The 23,016-nt window shown below is 46.7% G+C and overlaps 1 protein-coding gene across 1 annotated transcript in view; it reads right to left on the reverse strand.

Moving 5' to 3' along the window:
- Nucleotides 1–521: 521 nt before the first annotated feature.
- LIPC (lipase C, hepatic type) overlaps nt 522–23,016 on the reverse strand; it is a 129,221-nt gene continuing 106,726 nt past the window's right edge. The window contains exons 4-9 of the mRNA XM_054565360.1: nt 22,820–22,937; nt 20,316–20,549; nt 17,668–17,913; nt 7,444–7,561; nt 5,659–5,877; nt 522–1,005 (exon numbers count right to left, since the gene is read on the reverse strand). Of these exons, the coding sequence (XP_054421335.1) occupies nt 894–1,005; nt 5,659–5,877; nt 7,444–7,561; nt 17,668–17,913; nt 20,316–20,549; nt 22,820–22,937 (1,047 nt within the window). The 3' untranslated portion in view covers nt 522–893. The remainder of the gene's footprint in view (nt 1,006–5,658; nt 5,878–7,443; nt 7,562–17,667; nt 17,914–20,315; nt 20,550–22,819; nt 22,938–23,016) is intronic.

Consider the following 23,016-nt stretch of genomic DNA (forward strand, 5'->3'; position numbering starts at 1 on the left):
TTGTAGCTACATACACACTTTACCTAAAAGTGTTGCCGGATACTTTTGCAGGCAAGAGCTGCATTCAAGACACAATGCAACATTGACCCAGCTGTTTTCCCAAGGAAAATAAAAGTGAATCATGCCAAATAACCTTAAGTTGATTTAAAGGCAGACATCTCTTCAGGACGTTTGTTTTCACCAGCCCTGATTTACCCTGCTCTGGCGAAGAGCACGTGAACCATGAGCTGGGGGAGCTGAGCCTCTGCGATGTCAGGGTAGGCGGCGGAATTGTGCATAGCATGCTCCTTTCCTCTGAATTACTTGAAATGTGTTTTCCAAGTGATTGCGATACCTAGCATTTCCTTCACATGCTCTGTGATAGAATTCACAACGTCATTATTTCACGCATTGGGCAGTTTGAAAGTTGATATCTAACTCTTTGAGATATTCCAAAATTTTCATTAGCTTTTGTGGCAAGCATTAGTAAAAGAGGAAAACTGGGACAGCTAGTGATTAATTTCACTTTATTGAAGCACTAGTTATGTAATAAAGAAGTATCTTTCCAGCAAGGTTTAAAAACTGATCAGAATAAACTGGCAAAGAAATATGGGCAATTCGACGTAATTGGAAAAGACATTTTAAATGAGAACAACAGATCTAAAATGGCTCTTACATTTGTACTTATTTGCATATATTACAATTTAATCAGAGTTAAAATTGGAAAATATTTGGTTGCATTAATATTTGAATAAAGTTACATAATATAGTTATGAAAAACTTAGTTTATAATACTCCCTCTTTAAGTCTAAACTTTATGCAAGATTGTTTTATATAACTGGTTTCCAAATAAGGCAACCATTCCAGATAAGGAATAAGATCATTTATTTTTTACACTGGGTCTTCATTGAAACTCATCTGTTCTTTTGCTTCAGTTTTCTGGAGTTCATGTCACAGGTCACAAAGTTTTTCTCCTGGATTGGGTGAAGTTGTAGGTCATCCATGTCTTCTGGGCAAAATATCATTCTGAATAGAAAACATAAAGCAAACACACCATTAAGTTTTACATGGAACTTACTGAAGTGTCTCATCCTTCCTCAAATACTCATTTGATATAACACAAGCTATGTGTTTTTTAAAAATTAGATTCTTATGTTTGCAAATATTTTCATAACTTCAGTGAAAGCAATCATTGTAAGCCTTCCTGGGGCTCTGCTCTGGAGTGATTTCAGTTCTGTAAGAACTGAAGTCCTAGGGGCGGTCCTCCTTTGTTCTCCTTTATACCCGCTCGTCAAAGATTTGAGGGTAACTATGGTTCCTTTCACTACATCGCCCTGACTCCAGGGCAAACACTGGCAGTCCCTTCAACTGTTCCCCTCAGGCAGGCTTCTCTCCCAGGCTCTCTACTGTGGACGAGCTCCAAATTGTTCTTAAAGGTCCCTGGGCCTGAGGTCACTGTCACCAGCCTCTGCCTAGCTCACTCATGTAAGCCCCGCCCCTTCCTGATACTGGTGCAGACACTGTCCTGTGGAAGAGTACATCACAATTGTTTTGGGTCTCTCTTGGAGACCAATGGCTAGACTGCTTTGACTAGTAGCTTGGCCTGAGGGGCTATATTGTATTACTAACTTCAACTGCATCTATTAGAGAAAAATGAGCAGTAGTCACGGATAATTCTAGCTTACGGTTTCCTCTTTGCATTGCATCTGAGGTTAAGTCTTTACTAAATCAGACTTCTTAAATGCATGTATAAGCCAGGCAAATCATAGAAAATCATGGAAAAGTGGCTCCCAGGTGCTGGGGGAAGGGGACTAGGGAGAGGTTGGTGAAAGGGTATAAGCTTTCAGCTATTGAATGAATAAGGTCTGATGAACTAATGTAAAACATAGTAACTATAGTTGGGAACACGATGGTATAAATGAAATTTGCCAACAGAGTAAACATAAATGTCCTCAAAATCACAAAAATGATAAATAGGTGGTGTGGTGAATGTGCTCATTAACCAGACAGGGGGAATCCTTTCACAATGTATCTATACATGATTAGGCAAAAGTAGGTTTACGGTAGTAATACAAATAAATGATACAATAATGAATAAATAACACAGGAATAAACTGTATTGCGTACATACAGCTGTAAACCTCCTTTTGCCCCACCCTGTATATCAAATCACAATGATGTACACTTTATATATCTTACAATTTTGTTTGTTAAACACACTTCAATAAAGCTGAAATAAAAGTGTCATGAATAATTTATGAATGCATTCTTGAAAAATTCAAATAGTCAAGGGTAACGTCAAATATCGACGAGCCTCTTCTCCATCACCCTTCACCAATGTCGCTTGCCTCCCTGTTTCATGGTTTGGTTTCCGTCTTTTCAGCGCATTTACACATATATCAATGTCACATACAAACATAAAGATTTTTTGCAGGTATTTTTCCTGAAAATTTTCCTTGTCACCAAATAATGTACTTGGAGACCTGTCATATTAGTACACCTGTTGCATGGCACTCCATTGTACACATAGGACATGATGCATGTAGCCATTTCTTATTGATGGATATTGAGATTTCCCCAATGGCTTACTCTTTCCAAATAGTACTGCAAGAAACTTTTTGTACATAGATATCCTTATGAACATAATTCGTATTTTCCAGGGCAGACACCTAGATGTAAAACTCTGTGTCATGTTACATTCTTGGCCATATATATTATGCACATGTAAAATTTTGATAACGTAAGCTCCACGAGACCAAGGCCTTTGTCTCTTCAGTTTGCTGCTGTATATCTGGTGCCCACAACAGTGCCTGGCATAAGGTAGGTACTCACCGAATGTTAGTTGTTGAGTGAAATTCCCCTGCAGAAACTCTGCAATATTCACTCCTACTACTAGTGTATGAGAGTGTCCATTGCTCCACACCTACACCAACCCTGGATGTTATCTGTCTTTTAATTCCTGACAAGCTAATGGGTGGCCAAGGATAATTTCACTGATTTTTGTTTTGAATTATATGATTATTAAGGAAATTGAACATCTCATTACTTTTAGCCAATTGCTTTTTATGTCCTCCAGTAAGGCTAATATTTTCTGCCCTTTTTCCTTTACTCCACAACGGACGCTCTCGTCCTAACTTTGTGCCTTTGGGAGAGAAAAATAACCCCGTAGCGTCACAGAGCAAATGATTTAACCAATTTGTCCCCCCTGATAGTTAGCAGAATGATTAAGAGTATGAGGTTAAGAGTTTGCATCTTGGCTCTGGGATTTTGGTTTGTAGAAGGTAATTAAAAATTAGTAATTGTTATTAGCCTCATGAGATACATTAATATAATTCCCATTACTAAAGAACTGAGGCTCAGAGAAGTGCAGTTATTGTCTGAATTATTCTACATATTTATTGTACATAGGTGGTAAGCACTAAAGCCAACATCAGAGCTCAGGACTGGCGGATGGAGAGGCCATTAGATCTTGCTTACGTACTGCTTCGCTCCCTGCCTACCTCTCTGGGGATGGTGCCTGGCTTCCCAAAGCCTGTCGCAGCACAGCCCCAACAGCACCAACCCGAACCGATGTCTTTCTTCTTCAACTTCCTAGGCCATGCGGTGCTAAACCCTCACTAGACAAAGTGTGGTCCATGGACCAGCAACCTCAGCAGCACCAGGGAGCTTGCTGGAAAAGCCCCACCCTGGAACCACTAAGGCAGAATTGCACTGTCACACGATACCCAGGTGATCTGTGTGTACAGTAAGGCTGGAGAAGCCCGGGGATGGAGCACATTCTTAGTAAAATTAATGCCTCTTGCTTTTCATTTATGCCAAATGCCACTTGGCATAAATGAAACTCAGATCTTTTTTTCCTTTGGTCTCCCCAAATAGTATCTGGTACTGAAGACGCATAGGAGCACTGAGTACTTACCCATTAATAAAACTATAGGTCCCACAGCCCCTCCCCTCTTTTCAGCATGCACCTCCCACGGCCATGAAGAAGGGCTTGATGTGCATATATGTTAATGTCCAGCACTACAGCTCTGCTGGATTATGCTAAAGAAGGTCAGATTAATGGGGCCAAGAATAACGGAGGAAGGACCTATAGGAAACTGCATGGGCAACAAAAGAGCAATGAAATCAGACGAATCTGAGTCAGATATGGACTTAGTCAATATATTAGCAATGTCCCCGAGCAATGTAACTTCTGTGAGCCTTAGTTTCCAAGACTGCACAGCCAATACTCCCCACTTCAGAGGGTCACTGGGAAGGTTCCCTGGGGTCAGGGCTCTGGAGGGCTTTGTTTAATGGCCGCCGTGCTGCCGGCGCTGAGTGCTGTCCCCTCCCCTCTTCCTTCCCTGTTGAAAACCACATGGATAAACACCAGTGGAGATAGTGTTGCATTTTACACAATCTTTCAGGTCTGGTCGCATACAACTGTCATGGTGAACAGCCACTAAACCAGAGGAATTACTTTCTAGCTGAGAGCAGGCGGGGGAGGGGCGGTGCTCGGAGATAGAGCTGATCTAAAGGGCCAAAAAGTTATGTAAGAATAGCTAAGCGTAGAAGAGGAGAGAAGCAGTTTAATTTTCCAAATTGATCATGTGGAGAAATCTGTTGGCAGAATGCAGACTATGCTCTTCGCAAGTGCCAGGATTTTGTATCCCAGGAAGATAAACTCTCAGAGCGCGCTGGTGGAAGGGACTCAGCGGGTAAAAACCTGCCCCGCCCCCTCCTGGCCTTGAAACCTGGGGCGGGGCCGGGAGCGTTCACGTGGTCCAGGCTGAGAGGCCTGCTGCTTTCCATCCCTGCTGAGGACGAGGCACCGGGAGAAATGAGCTTCCCAACAAAGGAAGTGGGAGAGGAGAGACAAGTGTCCTGACCACAGTGGGGAGGACAGAACTCTTCTTGCATGGAGACCTATACACAAGTATGCAGAACTATACACAAGTATGGTTGCCATGGTAAAATACATTGGGCATCTATTTGCTCTGCTGAGCAGAGTGAAATAGGAGCTGGACGATGCTTCCTTTCCTTTATTCCTTACCCCCTCCCTAACCCTTTATTGTCCCCGAGGACCTTGTGGCCAAGGGAGATATTAAATCAGACAGAAGAACATTTTTTAAGAGTAACCCATTGGTCCACGTCACAATTTCTTAGGGCTCTTAGTAACAAATGTGTGTCCCTGGTCCCTTTACAGACCACATTGAACCAGAAGCTCTGCAGGTGGGCCCCGGGAATTATGCATATTTAATAAGCTTCCCAGTGATTCTTTGGCATGCTAAGATTTGAAAAGCGCCATTACAGAGTAAGATTTTTGAGATTGTGATCTGTTAAAAAGTATTCCTTTGAGTAAACAACAACACAAATAATAACGATCTGGGTCCTTGGCACTCAAGTGTGGTCTTTGTATTGGGCTAGTGAGATTCTTCTCGAACTCCGGAGGCAGGTGGTTATTAAACGCAGGCAGTGGGAAGGAGGCAAGACGGGCTCAGACAACCTGGATACATATCCCAGCCCTCCCACCTATGGCTGAGTGAGCTTGGGATGGACATTGCACCTTCCTGAGTGCCTATACTCCGTTATTAAAACATAATAATGCCTACTTCATATAAATGCAAGTAGTAGATTATAAAAATACTGGCACATGTAGATGCTTAATAGCTGTTAGGAGGAAGTTGGATTTGCACTCACTTTTGCTGGGTTTCTCCTGCTTTGACTCGGATGTTCTTTAAAACAAGGCCTGAGTAGTGGGGTCTGTTGCCCCATGGGAAGATGGTTTGGACCATGTTCCAGACATTGGCCCACACTGCACTGTTTTCCCACTTGAATTTGATCATGACCAGCTCGCCAATATCCGAATCCAATGTGATAAGAAAGGAGTAGGTTTTATTACTAGTAATTCCTTCGTCCCTTGAAAATACAAAGGAAATTAGACACAGTCAGTTTATTTGTAACAGCAAAGAGATGCTTACATATATTCAGGATGTGTTAGATTTGCATGTATGACATGTGATGGTCATTTCTGCTGTATTTCTCGAACTGGTGTAGATTGTTAATGGAGATAGCAATAGACTCACCAGGATAAAAAAGTTTTCTTAAACCAGTAATTTTGGGAAAAGTCATACTATTTTCTGTGCTAGTATGTTTGAAAGACTCTGAGAGTTCCACAATAAAAAATCTAGTCAACTTTGTTTAGTTCAGGCTTCCTAGTTTTTATGTCAACAAATTGGGAAAACTGCCCCTGATGAGATCAGGGGCTTCGGCAATGGCCCCTGCGCAGCTCAGCTCTCCAGAGGTTTGATTAACACGACAGAGCCACACCACATTCTTCTGTCCCCATTAGGGCTTTGTTACTCCCTATATCAATAGAAACTTCTATTAAAACAACGAAGCATGACAGTCACAGAAAACCACCACATATTAAAGGTTGTATAGATTAAAGCAAGATTTAAATGCATATCCCTAGGTATGGTTATTAGCTTTACTCACTAATTTCCACTGCATTAAAAATGCCCCAATGTTGGTGCCCTTTCTCCTCTTTGGAAAAATCCCCCAGAGACAGATTTGGGACAATGCGTAGGTCGCATTAGATTTAGGGTGAGACAGGTGGACTGAGAATTTCTTTGCATGCCTCGTCATAGCTCCTTCTGCAGAATGTTAAAGAGAATCACTCAGGAATGTCCCCACTGTGCTAGACTGACAGCATCCTAAGGATAAGACCTTCTCTACCGCCAGGGCAGAGCACCAACAAATACTTTCTGAATGACTGAAGCTGTGTGACGATCAGAGATCAAAGCCAGGGGTCAGTTTTTGGAAGCTGAGGACCTTCCCTGGCGTGAGTGAAGGGCCGGCGTCACTTCCAAGGAGAGCGCACACTGAGAGCTGAGATGCTGAGAAAACACAGCACTTGGGCCTTTTCTGGCCAGTGAAGCTGGGGAGCCTCAGAGGGGGGTGTGAGGCCACTGCTTGTGTTGTGAGCAGGTGTGTAACAGGACCAAGGACAGATGGGAAGGGCTGGCAGTGCAGGCTGATTGCGATGGGAAATTGGTGCCAAGTTGAATGATACCAGTTTTATTTCTGGGCTACTTTTCAGAACTCACTGGAAAGGCACGCGGGGCCTTCCTGTGGACACCTGCTCTGGCCCTCGCCGCTCATCCCTGCCCGGATCTACGTCCTGCATTGCTGACAGGGACTGGGCCACCTCTGGGTGTAACGAGTCCACAGGGCAGAGGGCCCATTACAGACACGGGTAGCACCAACATAAAGCAATCGGTGGGGCTGGGCGAGGCCCAGGAGGTTGACAAGGTATTGGGCTTGGGTGGATGTCTCATCCGATAGGGTGTTTGGGGCAGTACTAATGGGCTGAGAAGAGTAGATTGTATCTGACTTGATCATTGAAAAGTACAGAGGCCATCCAGTCCCCGTGAGAAAATTAAGCCTGTCATCTCCATGCACAGGATTCCTCCTCATACTCACAGCGTGATGGGAATTCTCTGCATTTCCCTTTTTGTTCCCAGAAGTGACATGGTAAAGGTGGGCTCTACCGGCTTCTCAAGCTGGTTGAGGAACTGCATCTTGAACTGATAATGATAAACTGGGAGAGGGGAGGAGAGGAGACAGAGAGAGAGAAAGAGAATTTAAGCAGAAAATGTATACATTAAAAAATCTCATATTTTTAAAGTTTAAAAATGCAGAGGGAAAAGGCTGGATGGATAGATACCCCAATTTCTCCCTCTACCGCCCGGGGATGGAATTGTGAATGTCTTTTGTTTTCTTCTTTTTCCTCCTCTGTATTTTCTAAATGTCTACAGAGGACTTGTGTTTGTAAAATAATAAAAAGGAGAATCACCCAACAAAAGAAGGTAGAATGGGAGTAGAGAATATCTGGCATTGCCAATTTATGGATGCAATTCTGTTGGACTATTCCATGTCATTTGTAAGGGCCCCCTTTCATAAGTCAAAGGATATATGCCTTTTAGGACACCAGACAAGGGCAAGAGGACATGCTGCCATGTTTTCCCTTTTGCCTCTGATTGCTGGCGTCAGTGCCGGGGTGTGGCAGAGTGCCTGCCGAGACAGAAGCCCTGCTGACCGCAGCTCCGTATCAGGGGCGGTTCCTGGGAACTAGCTCTGGGGGTTCAGTGAGCAAACTTTTCCAACGGAAATGAGGTAACGTGAGTTCTAGTACTTGGACCTAAAAGTTTTCTACTTTACCAAATGTCCAGAATGTCCTTCTACTGGGTTGTTTGAAAGAGGAAACTTTATTTTATTCTTCTTTACCTAAATACAATCTATATTTCATTAACAACAACAACAAAAAAAATTGCTTACCAGTAGACAAGTGTTGTTAAATAATTCACATCCCCTCATCTCATTAACTTTCCATAACAACTCTATGCGGTATGTAGTGTAATTATCATCTTCATTTTATAAGCCAGAAAATGGGCTTACAGAGGTGAAGTGACTAACTCAGGGTCACGTAGCAGCATCTGTGCTCTTAGTCTGGACCTATTGTCAAGTTTCTAAGATGGTCTTGGCTTAGCCTGCATTGTCACACCAACCAGCTGTGGGGCTTTTTTCAAAAGCCCTTTCCTCATTCCAAATTAGCTGATGGCCCCTTGGACTTCTTTTCCTTGCTGTGTCTATATTCTTTAAGTACCTGTAGTGTTATAGCTTCAAGACTGCAAACAGCTTTAATATGGCATGTTAATGTGCTTGAAAGGACTCCCTAGAGCCCTATGTTGAGATGGGTTCTGAGACCACTCTTGGAAGGCTGGTTAGTGTCTGTCCTGGGCAAAGGATAGATGATTTATGGTATGCTTGCTGTGTACTTGCCTTTCCTCTTCTAGGTAATGACTAATCCACTGGTGCTGATACCACGCTTTGCACATAGTAGGTACTTACTAAACATTTGTGGGATGAATGACCTGACAGTTTGTTTAGGAGTATCAAGGTATGTATTAATATTTAGCAAGATGGAAAATCACATCTGAGAATTCAAGGCCTGAGTTTCAAGCTTTGTCACATGAGAATTCCCACTGGGGAGCAAAGAATATGAACTAGCCACTTGGTCATCCATTTCATGTACCCAGCATGTGGAAATTCATCATCCTCATGAGTCATTCTACTAACTCCTAAATGGTGCATTTCCACTGGAGGTTGGTAGCTACACACAAACCTAGCAGCTGTGGCTGATGGTGCTTTGCCAGCGCCCCATCTGCAGGGTGTGCCTGTATTGCCGGGTTTCTGGGTTATTTACACAAACCTACCCTTTGGCATAAACTGATCTTCCTGGGTGGGTTTTGTGGTGGATTTACTCCAGTGACCTGTACATAATAGGAGCTTAAATCTTCCAGCTCAGAATAAAGGAGTTTGATACTCTCAGAACTATGAGACTGTGGGTGAGAAATAAGGGCTGTGGGTCAAGTCCCAGAAATGGTCTCTAACCCTTTGGGCGGTAGTGGTGCAGGCGGGGACTCTGGCTTATAAACCCAGAGCCTCTGGAGAGGCCTTACACTATTTAAGGTGTGTCTAGGAAATTCTGTTGAAAGAGAGACGTGTTATAAGTTGAACTAAGGCCAAAAAGAAAGGTCCTTCCAAGAAACAGGCCATAAGCATCTGCCGAGGGAGGTGGGTAAGATGTGGACAGGCTGAGGGGCGAGGACTGAACACTGGTTACCTCCTGCTGAGGAGGCAGGACGTCTTGCAGAGTGTACCCAAGGAACACTACTAACAATGAATTTTAACCCAGTTTCATATATATTAACTGGAAGGCTACTGGTGTTCAGTCCAGTGTTAAAAGCTGTCAGGGGTAAACATGTTAGAGAGTAACTGGCAATATGCATGATAATAGCATTTGCTAATATTTATTTTAACTGCACCAAATGTTTTGCATCTACTACCTCATTTAATCCTTACATCGCGATCTTTCAGGGCAAAGGTAACTGAAGCCCAGAGAGGTTAAGTGACTTTTTTGGCACCACTGAGTCATAAGCAGCACAGCTGGCAGGCCACCTGGCTCTGGAAATTGAACTATTGTAAAATGTTGAAACCTGAGATCGCTAGTTTTATATGCCCTAATAAAGAAGTTGAAGCGTGGAAAGAAGACTTAAATTCAAAAATCTCATAACAGAATTATTTAATTAAAAATAAATCAGAAACACCCTAAATATTCATGAATAGAGGAACGACTATGGACTATTATGACAATTACGATAACTACCATTTAGCTCGTCACTGTCTTAGACTAATGGTTTCACATAAATGAACACTTCATTTCTCTTTGCAACAACTCTGTAAGATGCTTACTTCATTCTCCCTCCCGCATCATTTTACCAAAGAAGAAGCTGAAGGAGAGTAATTGTCTGTTGTCATGCGGTGCAGACCTGGTAAGTTGCAATTAGGCGTTAGTCTGCTGATTCTGAACTCAGATTCCCAGTCATGTGATTTACTCTTATGAGCTCATTAAAAGATACTTTTGGAATGATTTCAATGCTTATAAAAGAAGTGGGGGGAGAAACCCAAGCAACAACCAGGCTATTAAATTGTACATGTAATATGAGACTGACTATAAAACAGAATGCATACAAGGAGGGGCATTCACAAAAATGTTCAGTGCTTATCTCTGGAGAGGGCAGAGAGGTAATTTTTATTCTCTTCTCTGTGTTCTTCCAGAAGTTCAACGTTTTCTACAATAAGCATGTATTCTAATTAGACTCTCACTGGAAAAAGAAAAGCTTTAAAAAGTGTTAAGAAAAAACTCAAGAGAACCAGAGCTGTGGTTTTGGCCTTGGAGCTTGCAGCTGGGAAGGCTTCTGTGGCTCTGGTCACCCTCTTCCTCACGGTTACCGGTGTCTACGTCCTCTCTCCCTGAGGGCAGTCCTGGTCATGCTAATGCTGGGTTCACACGTCACAGGTCCCAGCACACACCAGGCATCTAAGGACTGTGACAGGAGCTCTTTGTGTGAAAGCAAAGCAGGACACATGCTGCAATAAAGCCCCTGCGTGTGAATAGGACTAATGAGGAAACAGCGTCTACTTGTTGAGATCCTACTATGCATCAAGACTACCTACTAAGTGTTTCACATATGTCATTTTTGTCCTTATAACAAGACTAAATGCAGATAACATGCTGGTTAGACTGTGTTTTCTGCACTTACCTTTGCTCTCTCTACCCACTCTCTGCCCGGCTCTGGACCCCAGGATGTGGCCCCACAGCGGACACTTTGCTGCATTGCAGAGTGGTTTCTGGTGGAGACTGACCACTGGGGAGGCACCAGCAGGAGACCAGAGAGAGGTCAGGGAGTTTTCTTCTCTGCTCCTTCTGCTTTGAAGGCTGACAACACAGTAACTGCACCCCATGGCTCCATAGCTCCCACTTTCCTGGGTTGTTTCCTTGCTCTTTCTGGCCTTTTGTCAGATTCAGGGCACATTGACACCTTATGTTGGTTTCTTTAATACTGCCTACCATGTATAAGGAGTTCTGCCCTCTCTCTTTTGCTGACCCAAGCCAATGGAGTTATGTTTTCTGCTGAAACCTTGACAGATGGGGTATCAGTGATGCTGATGAATTACAGAAAAGGAGACAGAGACTTGGAGACTGGTTCAAGGTCACCCAGATAGTTAGAAGTGCAACAGAATTTGAAACCTGATGTCTGTCTGATTCCAAAAGACTCATCCCACTGTCTCCTGGGGCTCTTGTTCTGTGAGCTGAATCGGTCCTTAGGACACAAACGGCACTCAGCCCCTGGAGAAAGGCTGTGGTCAACACCTGTACCAGTGAAGCCACGGAGACCAGGTGCCTGCCGCTCCCCACCATGGACATCCATCCCGGGCTATCATTGCCACAGATTCCTTCTACTTGTCCCCTGACTGTTAGCCCCTGAGTGGGGATAAATGTTTCCTGTCTCTGTCCTGGAGATGGGTTTTTGTCTTCCTTTGTTCTTAAATTGCCTGTGGGAGGCGATTGATTTCCATGTCTTGGATGCTGTGGCTCTGATTGCTTGTGTAAAACCCAGGTCTGCTTAGATGGCCGCAAAGTTTCCTTTAGCTCTCACATCCCGCGAGCGAGAGTCATCTGCTCCTCCCCCAGCCTGCAGTGCCTCCCTGGGGTGGGACCTGTGCGGGAAGTCAGAGGCCCCAGCGGTGTGTGAGCGGCAAGGGGCCTGAGTGAGCTCACAGAAGACGTGGGGACTGCGGAGCAGGGACAGAGGTGAGGGACTGAGGGCACCCTTGTGTCCGCGGGAGCCCAGCAGCAGGGCCCACAGTGCGTTGATAGCTTAGCGAATCCCTTATTGCCTGCTCTGGGAAAGTCATTTTTTTGGAGAGCTTTTGACATTAATATTTTCAAAAATGAAAGGGCCTTTCATACTGAGAACTAATTATTTATTCTTATTCTGAATTTTTTATAGTGTTTTTCTTGGGGGGAAAAAAGACAACTTGGCTATCATCCTTCCCCCCCTTCTAGGACAATGACACCGTTACAAAGATTAAGGGGAAAAAGCATAATTTTACGCGCTTTGCTTTATGGCATGCTTAATAAGGATTTTTAAAAAAATGATTTAGGGAAAATGCCTTTGATCCTGTGAGTGCAAAGAGGCCAGGACAACACATGCCTCCGTTCAGGCAGGAGAAACTATTTCAGGTCTTACAGATGAAAAACTAGAAATAACTAATTAACCCCGAATGAGATCAGGCAAACCGCACCTCCAGTAGGGATGCGAGGCCCCTGAAGATCCTCCTCACCAGACTCCTCCTGGGCTCAGACGCCCTGTGAAGCCTGGGTTCTGCCCTCGTGTGAACCCCACTGGTGCCACTTAAAACCAGCTTACGTTTATTTTCACAAGGCAGCCACTGTGAGCATCGGGTTGTGAAGTTTATGGAGAACATCTTTATTTATTTATTTATTTTTAGTTTCATGGAAAAAATGATTCTGAATCATTAGATACGGGCTCTGGGAGATATTATGACTCCCTTTGCAAACATCAAAGAGGCCTTTCCTTCCCCACTTTGTATCGATTTTCTCTGGTGGAGATGGTGTGAATGAGACCCCTTGTGTTTTCCTGCAGCACTGAGGGCTTGCTCCTAGATCTGAAATGCCTCTCACCCAGGAGGGGGCCGAGGATCATGGGACGGAGAGGCCCCTGGATGCGCCGGGGGAGGGGGAGGGGACTGCATGAATGAACTCAGAGCAGGCTCAGAGGAGGAGGAAAGGGGTTCTGTTAGCACATGCATGTGTGCGTATGTGCTTAGGCTGGTGACTACATTTGGACTGAACAGTGACTCCCCATTTAAGTGATGCCCAATGTCACAAGATTGGATGCTTGTCCCTTCTGTGGGTAGCTGCCCCTTTTACTAGGGGTGGAGATGGTGTGTGTGTGTGTGTGTGTGTGTGTATGAGGGCTAAGGAGTGTTGGGCTGATTGTGTCCTGCTGCTCACTGTGCTTTGGTTGGTCATGTGGGATGGCAATAAGAGTCTTCTATTGAGGGACAGGACCCAACTCTGCCACCTACCACTACGTGGTGGTGAGCGCTCCCAGCTCTCTGAAGCTCCGTTATCTTCCTTTGAAAATGGGCATTAAGTGTTCCCTCACAGGGGAGGTGTGAGGGTGTGAGGAGATGGCATATGTAAAAGTGACTGGCTTCTGGAAGGTATTAACCTAGGGACAGCTGTTCCCTTTATGCCTGCTGGACTGAGCAGGCATGGTTCCCAGCCCCACCCACAGGCCAGTCTTAGTGGTTCACCCTGTGCCCTTCCACACACAATCACTTCGTGGCCCATGTAGGTCTGTCACTAGGTCAAGGTCACACATGTGGTTGTCAGCAAAGCCCAATTCTGGACACTCCTCGTCTCAATCTCAAATCTGTGCTCTCTCTCCTATAAGTGTTGTTTCTTCTGGAACTCTCCCTGGAGATCAGTGAAAAAATTCCAAAGAAGTAGCCGAGAAAAGTCAAAGACACACAGACTCCCCAAGTCACAGTCTGGCTGGTCATCTCACCGACCAGAAGAAAAGAGTGCCCTTACCAGCTGGGGCAGCAACCGAAGCAAGTTCCCACTGCTGGATGAGGCCCGAGGGGAGAGAGAGAGGGAGGGAAGGAGGGAGAGAGAGAAAGAGAGAGGGAAAGAGTGAGGGAAAGAGGGAGTGAGAGAGATGGGGTGGAGAAGGTCACATGGAGTGAATGGGGCAGGGACCGTGAAGTCAGAGACCTGGGGTCAGACACTGGCATTTGTTATTCACAAATGGTGTGACTTCAAAGAAGATTTAACTCTTTGAATCTTAATTTTTTTATTGGAAAATCAATCAAGCCCATCTCCCCCACCTGTCTCTGTCTCTGTCGTCTCTCTGTCAGTCTGTCTCTGGGTCCTTGTGAGGATTAAATAATAAATGGGATAATTCAGGCAGCACATCCCACACGGTGCCTGGACAGTGGCGCCCAGCGCCGCTCCCCTTCCCGCCCCCCCACTACCTCACCTGGCAGCTTCCAGGACCAATTCCATAAGGCACTTGATAAGCAGAATTCACTCAATATGGATTTGTTGCCCCTCGCCCCTTAAAAAACTGGCTCCCAAACTGCTAAAGGTTTCTCTTGAGAGAATGAGAATGGAAATGGGCAAGGAATTGCCTCATTTCTCTCAGTGACTGTTTCCCAATTCTCCTCTGCTACGGCTGTGCTCTCGCAGGGTTTACCCCTGCTCTGGCGGGCAGTTGTAGAAAATAGATCCTTTGATGGTTTTGTCAAAATATCTTGGGAGCCAGAGGAACAAGGGCCAAGTTAGTCATCCGTTGTGAATCTACAACTGGGAGGTGATTTATATCTTGCCCAGCCAGGCCCTGCACTAAAATATATAGTACAATTAGATGTTCTTGAAAAATATAGGTTGTGGGTTCTCTGTAACCAGGGTTGGGCAAGTCTGTTCTTTTACGAATTGATACGTATTTATCAAATGCGGGAGGTGGCCAGTGAATCAGGCTTTGGGGGCCCAAGTCAGAGATGATCTTGGCCATGATGGGTGGAGAAGCGTATAGTTATGGTGGCTTAGATTAAAGGCTTCCTGCCGGCACCATCCAAAGGACTTTCTGCGGCGATGGAGCTCTATTTCTGTGCTCTCTGATACAGCAACCATGTATTTGAGCACTTGAAAGGTGGCTAGTGTGGAGGACTTAAAATTTTTATTTAATTTAATTTAAATAATTTAAATAGCCACCTATGGTTAGTGGCAATTATATTGGCTGACATGGCATTATATGGAGCGCAGCACCCCTGTGCTGTGAGCGGCCGCTTCCAAACTGGTGGAGTCTCGCCTGAGCGCAATTCGCAGCCTTTCCCAGGGCCGCTCCGTGTGACCGCGGGGCTGCCCCTCGCCGCTGGGGAGCAGATGAACTGGACTTGGCTCGCTGGAAGGACTGAGCAGGACAGGGAGGATTTGGACACCCCTAAGGAGGGGAGGGTGTGCCACTGAAACCTCGGTGTCCAGCTGGAGGTTTGGGTTCTGACCCGTTTCAGGCAGTCCTGCCTCTGAGGCCTACTAACCTCCGTTATCACTGGCCCTGTAGGTCCGATTCTCATCCAGATGGGTAGTCGGTAATAAAGAGACCCAAGTGTTTTCTCCGAGGGACTCCTGGCCTGCCTTTCTGGGACAGCCCTGGGCACATACCAAATGGCAGGGGCTGGTCTCTCCCAACGCCCCAGAGGTAGGGACTCTGCCTACCCTGGCTCAGTTAATGTTTGAAGAAGAAACGAGTAAGTAAGTGATCACATCAGGTGTTGTGTGGGTAACGCTCCCTGATGTGATTCTGTGGTCTCCTTAATAGGAAAGGAGCTCCCGCCAGCAGCATGAGGAGGTCGGGCATGGGGGGCTGGGTGGGTGGAGGGGGCCTTGGCAAAAGGGAGGCACTCAGCCAGGCTTGTGCCTACTGCCCTTTCTTCCACCTCCTCCTCCTACTGATGCTCTTCTCCCTCCCCATCATCAAACCCCCAGCAGATCCCTTAGTCGGGATCAAGCCCCTCTTTTCAAATTCCACAGCCCTGCCCTGGAAGGTGAAATATAACCCTTCTTCCCAGCAGTTCTCAAGAAGAAAGCAAACCCCCCTCCTCCTCCCTTCTCCTCTCTTCATCCCACAAACAGACTAGGGCAGGGCAGGCTACTGGAGTAATAAAAATCACTCAACTAGTTGTTTGGAGTTCTGGGTCTAATGCTGGCTCTTTTAAGAACCCACTTTGTGATCCTGGACAAATGATTTCCATCCTCGGTTTTCCTGTCTGTGAAACTGGCAGCGGTGAACAGTCTCTCCAAATGCTAACACTCCAGGATTAAAGTAGATCCAGTGAAATGTGATTATCTGAGAAGCGTAATCGCTCCAGGCAGCTTCACCATTTGACAGGGGAGCTGGTTACCCCAAATGAGTGAGTGTCTAACTGGCAGCCTGTGGTGGGGAGCTCCCTGAAGCGGGAGGCCTTCCAGATCCCCTCACCTGCTCCCAGAGACCACTGGCTCCTCCGCCCTAAGGCACAAGCAGCAGAGAAGACCCTCTCTCCAAGTACTCTCAGAAGCCATCAGCTCCCCACAATGGATTTGGGTCATTCCTGGGCCGCCTTGGCTCAGGGAAGGGAAATCTGGCTGCAGGGCAAAAGTTCAGATAAACAGAGGACTCCGGAGCCTAAAATATAAGTCACCTGGGAGCTTGAACTTGGGATCCTGATAGCAAAAAGGAACACTGGCCTGGGAATCAGATGTACCTGCCCACTGGGCTGTGGCAGGTCACTCCACCCGAATTTTGATCTCCTTTCAAAATGGGATAGTAACCAGCCTGGCCGACCTTGCTTGGCTGATGTGGGAACCACAGGGAACAGATGGCTGCGTCTAATGTTTTGTATAAAACACTGTGCAAATGCACAGTGGTGGTGACGACGCACAAGCCTTCTGCAGATACAAGTATTTGCACAGTAATAATCAAACAGCACAACGCAGGCTCCTCCCAGCCCAGGCGAGCTTGTGTTAGGAAAGAGTGAGATGCTAAATCACTCACGAGCTGTTTTAAGGATTAGGCGGAAATGTTAATGGCCTGGTTCCCTGCAGGAAGATTTGGGCTTCAGAGGAGTATTTCTCTGCTGACTTCAGGCCAGGACACCAGCACAGCCCTTTCTCTGACCTCCTGTTCAACCCAGAGTGGGGCAGGGCCTGAGGTGAGGCTCTGACCAGGAAACATTGGAAGCTGCAATGCATCTTGAAAGGCCTCAACCGGGCAATGATATCCTGGAAGCTCAGCTAATTCAAACCTCAGGAGAAATGAGGAGCGGCAAATGTAGCCAGCGGCTGTTTTTTTGCCTTTTTTTTTTTTTTCCCCTCCACTGGGGCCTGGAGGAGGTGAAAGCACTGGGTTCTAGTCTGGGTTTAGAGATACCTCTAGGTCTCTGCAACAGTGAGACCCAAGTGGTCGAGGTGACTGTTCAGGGGATTGTTTCAGAAAGTACTGAGGCTTTTCTTACAGCATTTGGCAGCCCTGTAGCCCCATTTTGGGAAAAGAAAGGCCTTGTCAATATCACTGTATGGAATCTGTGCAGTTTCAGAAACACTAAAATAGAACCTGAAGTCATTCCAGGAAAAATTTCAAGGAATTTCTGAAGCTTCAGACAAGATGCTGCCTCCTGAGACCAAGTATCAAGAAATCCTTGTGAAGGCTCCAGGCTACCTGCACTCACCTTTGAAGGGAGGCTCGGCTCGCGTCACCAGGAAGAGCTTCTTGCTCTTCTTGCTTTGCCCGTCCTGGCGGATGTAGTAGCCCAGTGTGTTGCAGCGGCCCTTCTTGCAGCTCAGGCACAGGCCCTGGCTGAAGCTGTCCATGCTGTTGCACAGGTAGGCTGTGCTCTGCTGGTTGGCATGAACCAAGGAGTCCATGAAGAGGTGCACCGACCGCTCGTGAGCACATTTTATGGTCTGGGGGATGGCTGGAACGGAGGGTAAGAAGGACGTTATCAATCTTTAATCCAAAGCACCTTCAGTTCAAAGGATCATCTTGTTTCTCAGGGCAGAGTAGCAGCACATTGGGACGGAGGGGTGGGGTTGCTGAGGTCGACTCACTGACAATGGTAAATGTAATAGGTGACTGAAAACTTCAGGAAGAGTGGATTCCTCTCAGTCACTTAGTGTGGAGGCGTAGTGCCAGGGACCCCGCGACTGCAGCATGTTACGGTAGCTGTTTTAAAGGGAACCCCAAGTCACTAAGAAAATATCAACTTATTTAAGAAAGCAGGGAGTGTAATTCCTTTAAAAAAATTTCTTTCTCAAATGGTTAAAAATGTGCAAGTGAGTTAGCTGGCAAAGGCTTGTGTGGAATGCCTCTTTTGTTAATAAAGCCAGGGACACCAGGGCTGCGGCACTAGGGGCTCAGCTGCTGGTCTGCCAGAAGCTGAGGCCGCTCTGACAATGTCTGCCTTCCTTCCTAAAGCAGCCATTGTGTCCTGGCGTAACTGGCCTGTAAAACCAGCATGGGATGGGCTTCTAGGAGAACATACCCCTGTGACCAGGTCTGAATGGCCCTAATCCCCCCAGCAAAGCTTAGGGGGTTTAGCCACCTTTCCTTCCCTCCTCCTTCCCTCTTTCCCTCCCCTCCCCTTTCCTTCCTTCCTTCCTTCCTTCCGTCCTTCCTTCCTTCCTTTCCCTACCTCCCTCCCCGACCCTTCCCTCCAAATCTTAACCTAATCTAGTAAATGATTCTCAAAGAATGTGAGAAATCACCACAAGACATCTAAAGCACCGAGTGTGAAGGTATAGCACAGGTAACTTTGCTAAAAGTTTCTTTCCCTAAGATCGGTCACCTTAGTTCTTGGTTACTCGGGGCTGCATTTGTTGAGCACTTACTGTGAGGCAGGCACTTTGCTTGCTGCCTTCACTCATGTACTGCCTGCATCTTTGTCCAGCTCTGAGGCTGCTATTACAGGTGAGGAACTGGAGCTTCAAAGACATCTACTAACTCGCTCGACCTCACCTATCCTCACCTGGGCCATGAGGATGGTGAAGCGTTTATCAAGTTACCTTTTCTTTAGCTATGGTTGTGAGAGCCACCCTAGGATGGAATCACTTTCCAGCCTAAGGATGAAGAAAATTGAGAAAAACCACACCCAGGTTGGGCAAGCTAAATGAATATACTCGGTTCTATCACGTCGAAGTTTAGCACAAAAAAAAGCAAATAGCACTCATTGGTCAGAGATGCATTTCCTAGGCAACGAGTGGCTAAACACCATCCTGGAGGTCTGTGCTGAGCATCGGGAGGGGTAGACCCGAGAGGAGGGCTGAGGGGACAGTCATCCAGAACTGCTGGTGACCGGAGGCGCGATGACTCCAGGGAAATGTAAGAAGTGATGGGGGACGTTCCCAGAGGGCTCTCTCAGGCGTAGGTGGCTGGAAGGCTGGGATTCCAGCCAAAGTGAGATAATGTCGAGTATGAAGGGCATCCTGATACGGGAGGGGCTGGGGGTGATGCAATCACAGCACGGCGTGTTCCCAGCTCGATTGTGGACGACTGGGGCGGCAGTGGGATGCAGCTGTGGGGGCCTCCGGGGGCTTACAGTGAGCTGGCAGGTTTTAATTGGGGGTCATATTTTATAATAATGAAGAATTTGGAATGTCTATGGCAAGTATGGTGTTTGCTTTTTTAAGTTTTGTTTTTTCGACCCTGTGCACATTGTCAATGCACATGCTGCTCTTTCAGATTTGAGAGAAAAGTGGGATTACAGCCCGGCGGATGCCACGCGCAGGTTTTGCCCAGAGCTACAGGAAGGCACGAGGACATGTTTAGAGCTCAACTTTGAATTGGAAGAATCCGAGGACTGTCCTGGAGGATCAGCTTTTTAAACCTCACAGAAATGGAAGAATTTTTGCACTCTTGTGAGACCAAGCATGAAGAAACCATAATCTTAAATGGATCCTCATGGGAGCCGGGTAGTGGAAGCTGTCTGAGTGACGAAGGTTCTGGAGAAGGTGGCCTAACCACAGGCATCAGGACTCAACTCTCAGAAGGGCTGCTCTCCCCGGACAGACTTTGCTCCAACGGGGGCCTTGGGGGGGAGGTAAGAGGTGGTGATTCCTGGTGGTGCTCTCAGCTCAGCCCCAGAGCTTGGGCTCCGAGGACCTCTGTCTGATAGGAGGAGGGGCCTGCTGGGGGAACCCCAGCCCTTATCCACTCCCACAAGCCCTCTCTCTGAACGGGCTCGGCAAGCATACACTCTGGGCCCCCATCCTTGCCAAACTCTTCCGAGAATCCACAGAGCTGGTAGATGGCATGGGATCCAGAGGCCCCATGCCAGGGTGCGGGTGCAGGCCCGCGCTCTGGCCATGTCTTCTTCCTCACCATTTAGGCCGTGCTTGGTGATATGTTTGTAGAACTCCAGGAAGTGGCAGCCAGGCTGGAAGGCACCCCCATTAGGGTAGAAATCATAGTGTGCTATGGGCTGCTTGATGCCCACACTCAGGCCTATGTGCTCCCAGGTAAAGGTGTGAATGGCGTCCACAAAATTGGCGTCATCGGGTGAAAGACGGTCGCTGGGGGAAGTTCCTTCAAACAAAGGGCCCGCGGCATCCAGCCCTAATGGGAAAGCAAGGACAAGGTTTAGGTGGGAACAAGGGAAGGGAAGGAGAAATGCTCTTTGAAGCTTATTCATGTTATGACACATTCATGAGCTAGCAGGAAGAAGGAAATCCTAGGGCATAGTCTTTCTCTAGAAAATCTGGCCACAACCTTTTTGCAGTAAAACCACAGTAATTCATGGTGCTGAAAATTGAACACAGGCTGGGCGTTATCTATGGGGAAAAGAGGTTTGCAGGAACCATGCAGTGGTAGAAATAAGGTTATGAGGGAATGCTTGATTTGTTTAAGCAAATCAATTTTAAGTACCTCTCAAGCTACTTTCAAGAGCATCTGTTTGCATACAAAAAACCCCACTGTGCTTAGTGTAAGTAGTTTTAACCTACCCATGAAAAAAGGAGTTATTTGCCAGAATGTTGTCAATAACTTCCCTAAACAGGCTGGCTTTTCTCCTACACTAATGTCATTTCATAGGAAGGTCCAGAACAGCCTTGGCACATCCCTGTTCCCTGGTGAAGAAGATATTGAGAGCAAACAGTACTGCTCAAAACTCTAGTCCTCAAGTGACAGATGTGTTTGCGTGAGACAAGTGGCAGCTCCCGGCTGGTGGAGTTGGGAGTATTTATGCACTCAAGCCTTTCCCCCTTTCTTCCTTTACCTTCTCTGGAGCGCCCTTTGATGCCCCAGCTCAGCCCTGGCTTTCAGCCCCGAGGGGGGCGAAGGAGCTGATGGGAGGCCGCGAGAGCGCCTGCTCTCCAGTCCTCTCCGCAGCTGTAGCTGCAGACTGTCTCAGTGTGATTTATATTCCTCTCTTCATCAGGCTGACTACACGATGACAGCAGAGTAATTAGCCGGCCTGCTGTCTCTGACATGTGGGCCTGGCTAATAACGCTGGAAGGGGCCCAGGACAGCAGCCAGAGAGAAGAGGGTCTTGGGCTTGATACAGCCTCTGTGATTCTGATCAGCCTTGAGGTCTGGCTCTTCGGTGAGGGGCCTCACGGGCCTCCTGTGGAAGGTCTGCTCACACCCCGGCTCCTGAAGTTACATCACAGTGGTGGGGCACAATTACTGGTCTGGGCCTCCCCCAGGCCTCCCCAGGCACCAGCAAGGTGAAAAAAAGGGGGATTCTCATAATGACAAATTTACTTGATTTAAATATCTGCCATTACCCTTACCTTTTTTCATATTAAAATAAATGTCCTCTTTTATGAAGTAATGGTAACAATAGATAGTGTTTAATACTTGTCAAAAATGTTCTTATTTGATAGCAATAAAAAGGTACTAGCACTGCTATTCATCTTACGTTTGCTTTGGATTTTTTAGCCTATGAAACATCGTTTTAGCCTGTTGGGTTCTGAAGGATGAGTAGGAGTTTGAGGGTAGATGAGAGCTGGTGGGTGAGTGGCAGAAAACTATTCCAGGCAAAGGGAGCAGCACATACAAAGACCCAGAAGTACAAGAGGCCACAGCATCTTTGTAAAGTGGGGGAAATCCCTGGTGTTATTGAAGCCCAGAGCTGCAGGGAGGGAACTGCCAGAGGAGAAGCTGGAGCTCTGGGGAACACACAGTGCAGGGGCCTGCCTGGGCCATCTGTAGGGATTTGTGGGCCTTGGGGACTTAGCTGGGGGGCCACCTGGACAGATGTGTTTTTCCTAATGTAACTCTGGGGCAGCAGGGAGGGTGTGGGTGGTGTCAGGGACGCCTGCAGGGAGTGGCCTTCCTGCACGTTATCTCTTCCTGGGCATCAAGGACCATTTCCGAGCTGGCGGAGAGCCTGGGGAGCAGGGTTTGGTGTAGTGCTCCCTGCCTCCATCCGAATGGGTCCCAGAGTAAGACCCAGGTGTTTCACAAATGTGGAAACTGAGATACAAACATGGCTGATGTTATAGCATATTTAGGGCTGAGATTCTTTAACTTGCTGGGGGTGGGGGGGAGCTTTTTAAATTATAGATGGAAAAAGAAACTCCTTCCTGCTCCAAAAGTGTACAGAAAAATCTACTTTTTAGATGCTATAGGGCCTGACTATGAGAGGCATCTGTTTGAGGAAAGGCAGTGGGGATGGAGGCTGTGATTTCTGAATTCTCTTGAACAGCAGGCTATGACAGCGCTCACGTTTCCAATAGTACTACTACAAGGCCTCTCTCAAACACCAATCCAGCACGAAGGAGGCCAGGGGCGTGTTCATTAGGAGGCTGTTGGAAAAGCAGGTGCTTGCTCCGTGCCCCGATGCAGCTCTGAGATTACAGTTGTTAGTTATCAGGCATGGTTACCTGTAATTCTCCCAATCTTGTGCTTTCCGCCAATGTAACTGCCAGCAAATCCTGAGACATGTGCACCCAGGCTGTACCCAATTAGATGAACATTGCTTCGAGAAAATTGAACAGATTCCTGGAAGACAGCGATAAGATGGTTGCAGGAAGAGAAGAGCTGCCTGGATAAAAGCCTTTGTGGGTCCAGCTTCCTCAGG

Source organism: Pteronotus mesoamericanus, unplaced genomic scaffold (genome assembly GCF_021234165.1).
Source record: "Pteronotus mesoamericanus isolate MK-2021 breed Mesoamerican mustached bat unplaced genomic scaffold, CSHL_Meso_final contig_164, whole genome shotgun sequence".
NCBI lineage: Eukaryota > Metazoa > Chordata > Mammalia > Chiroptera > Mormoopidae > Pteronotus > Pteronotus mesoamericanus.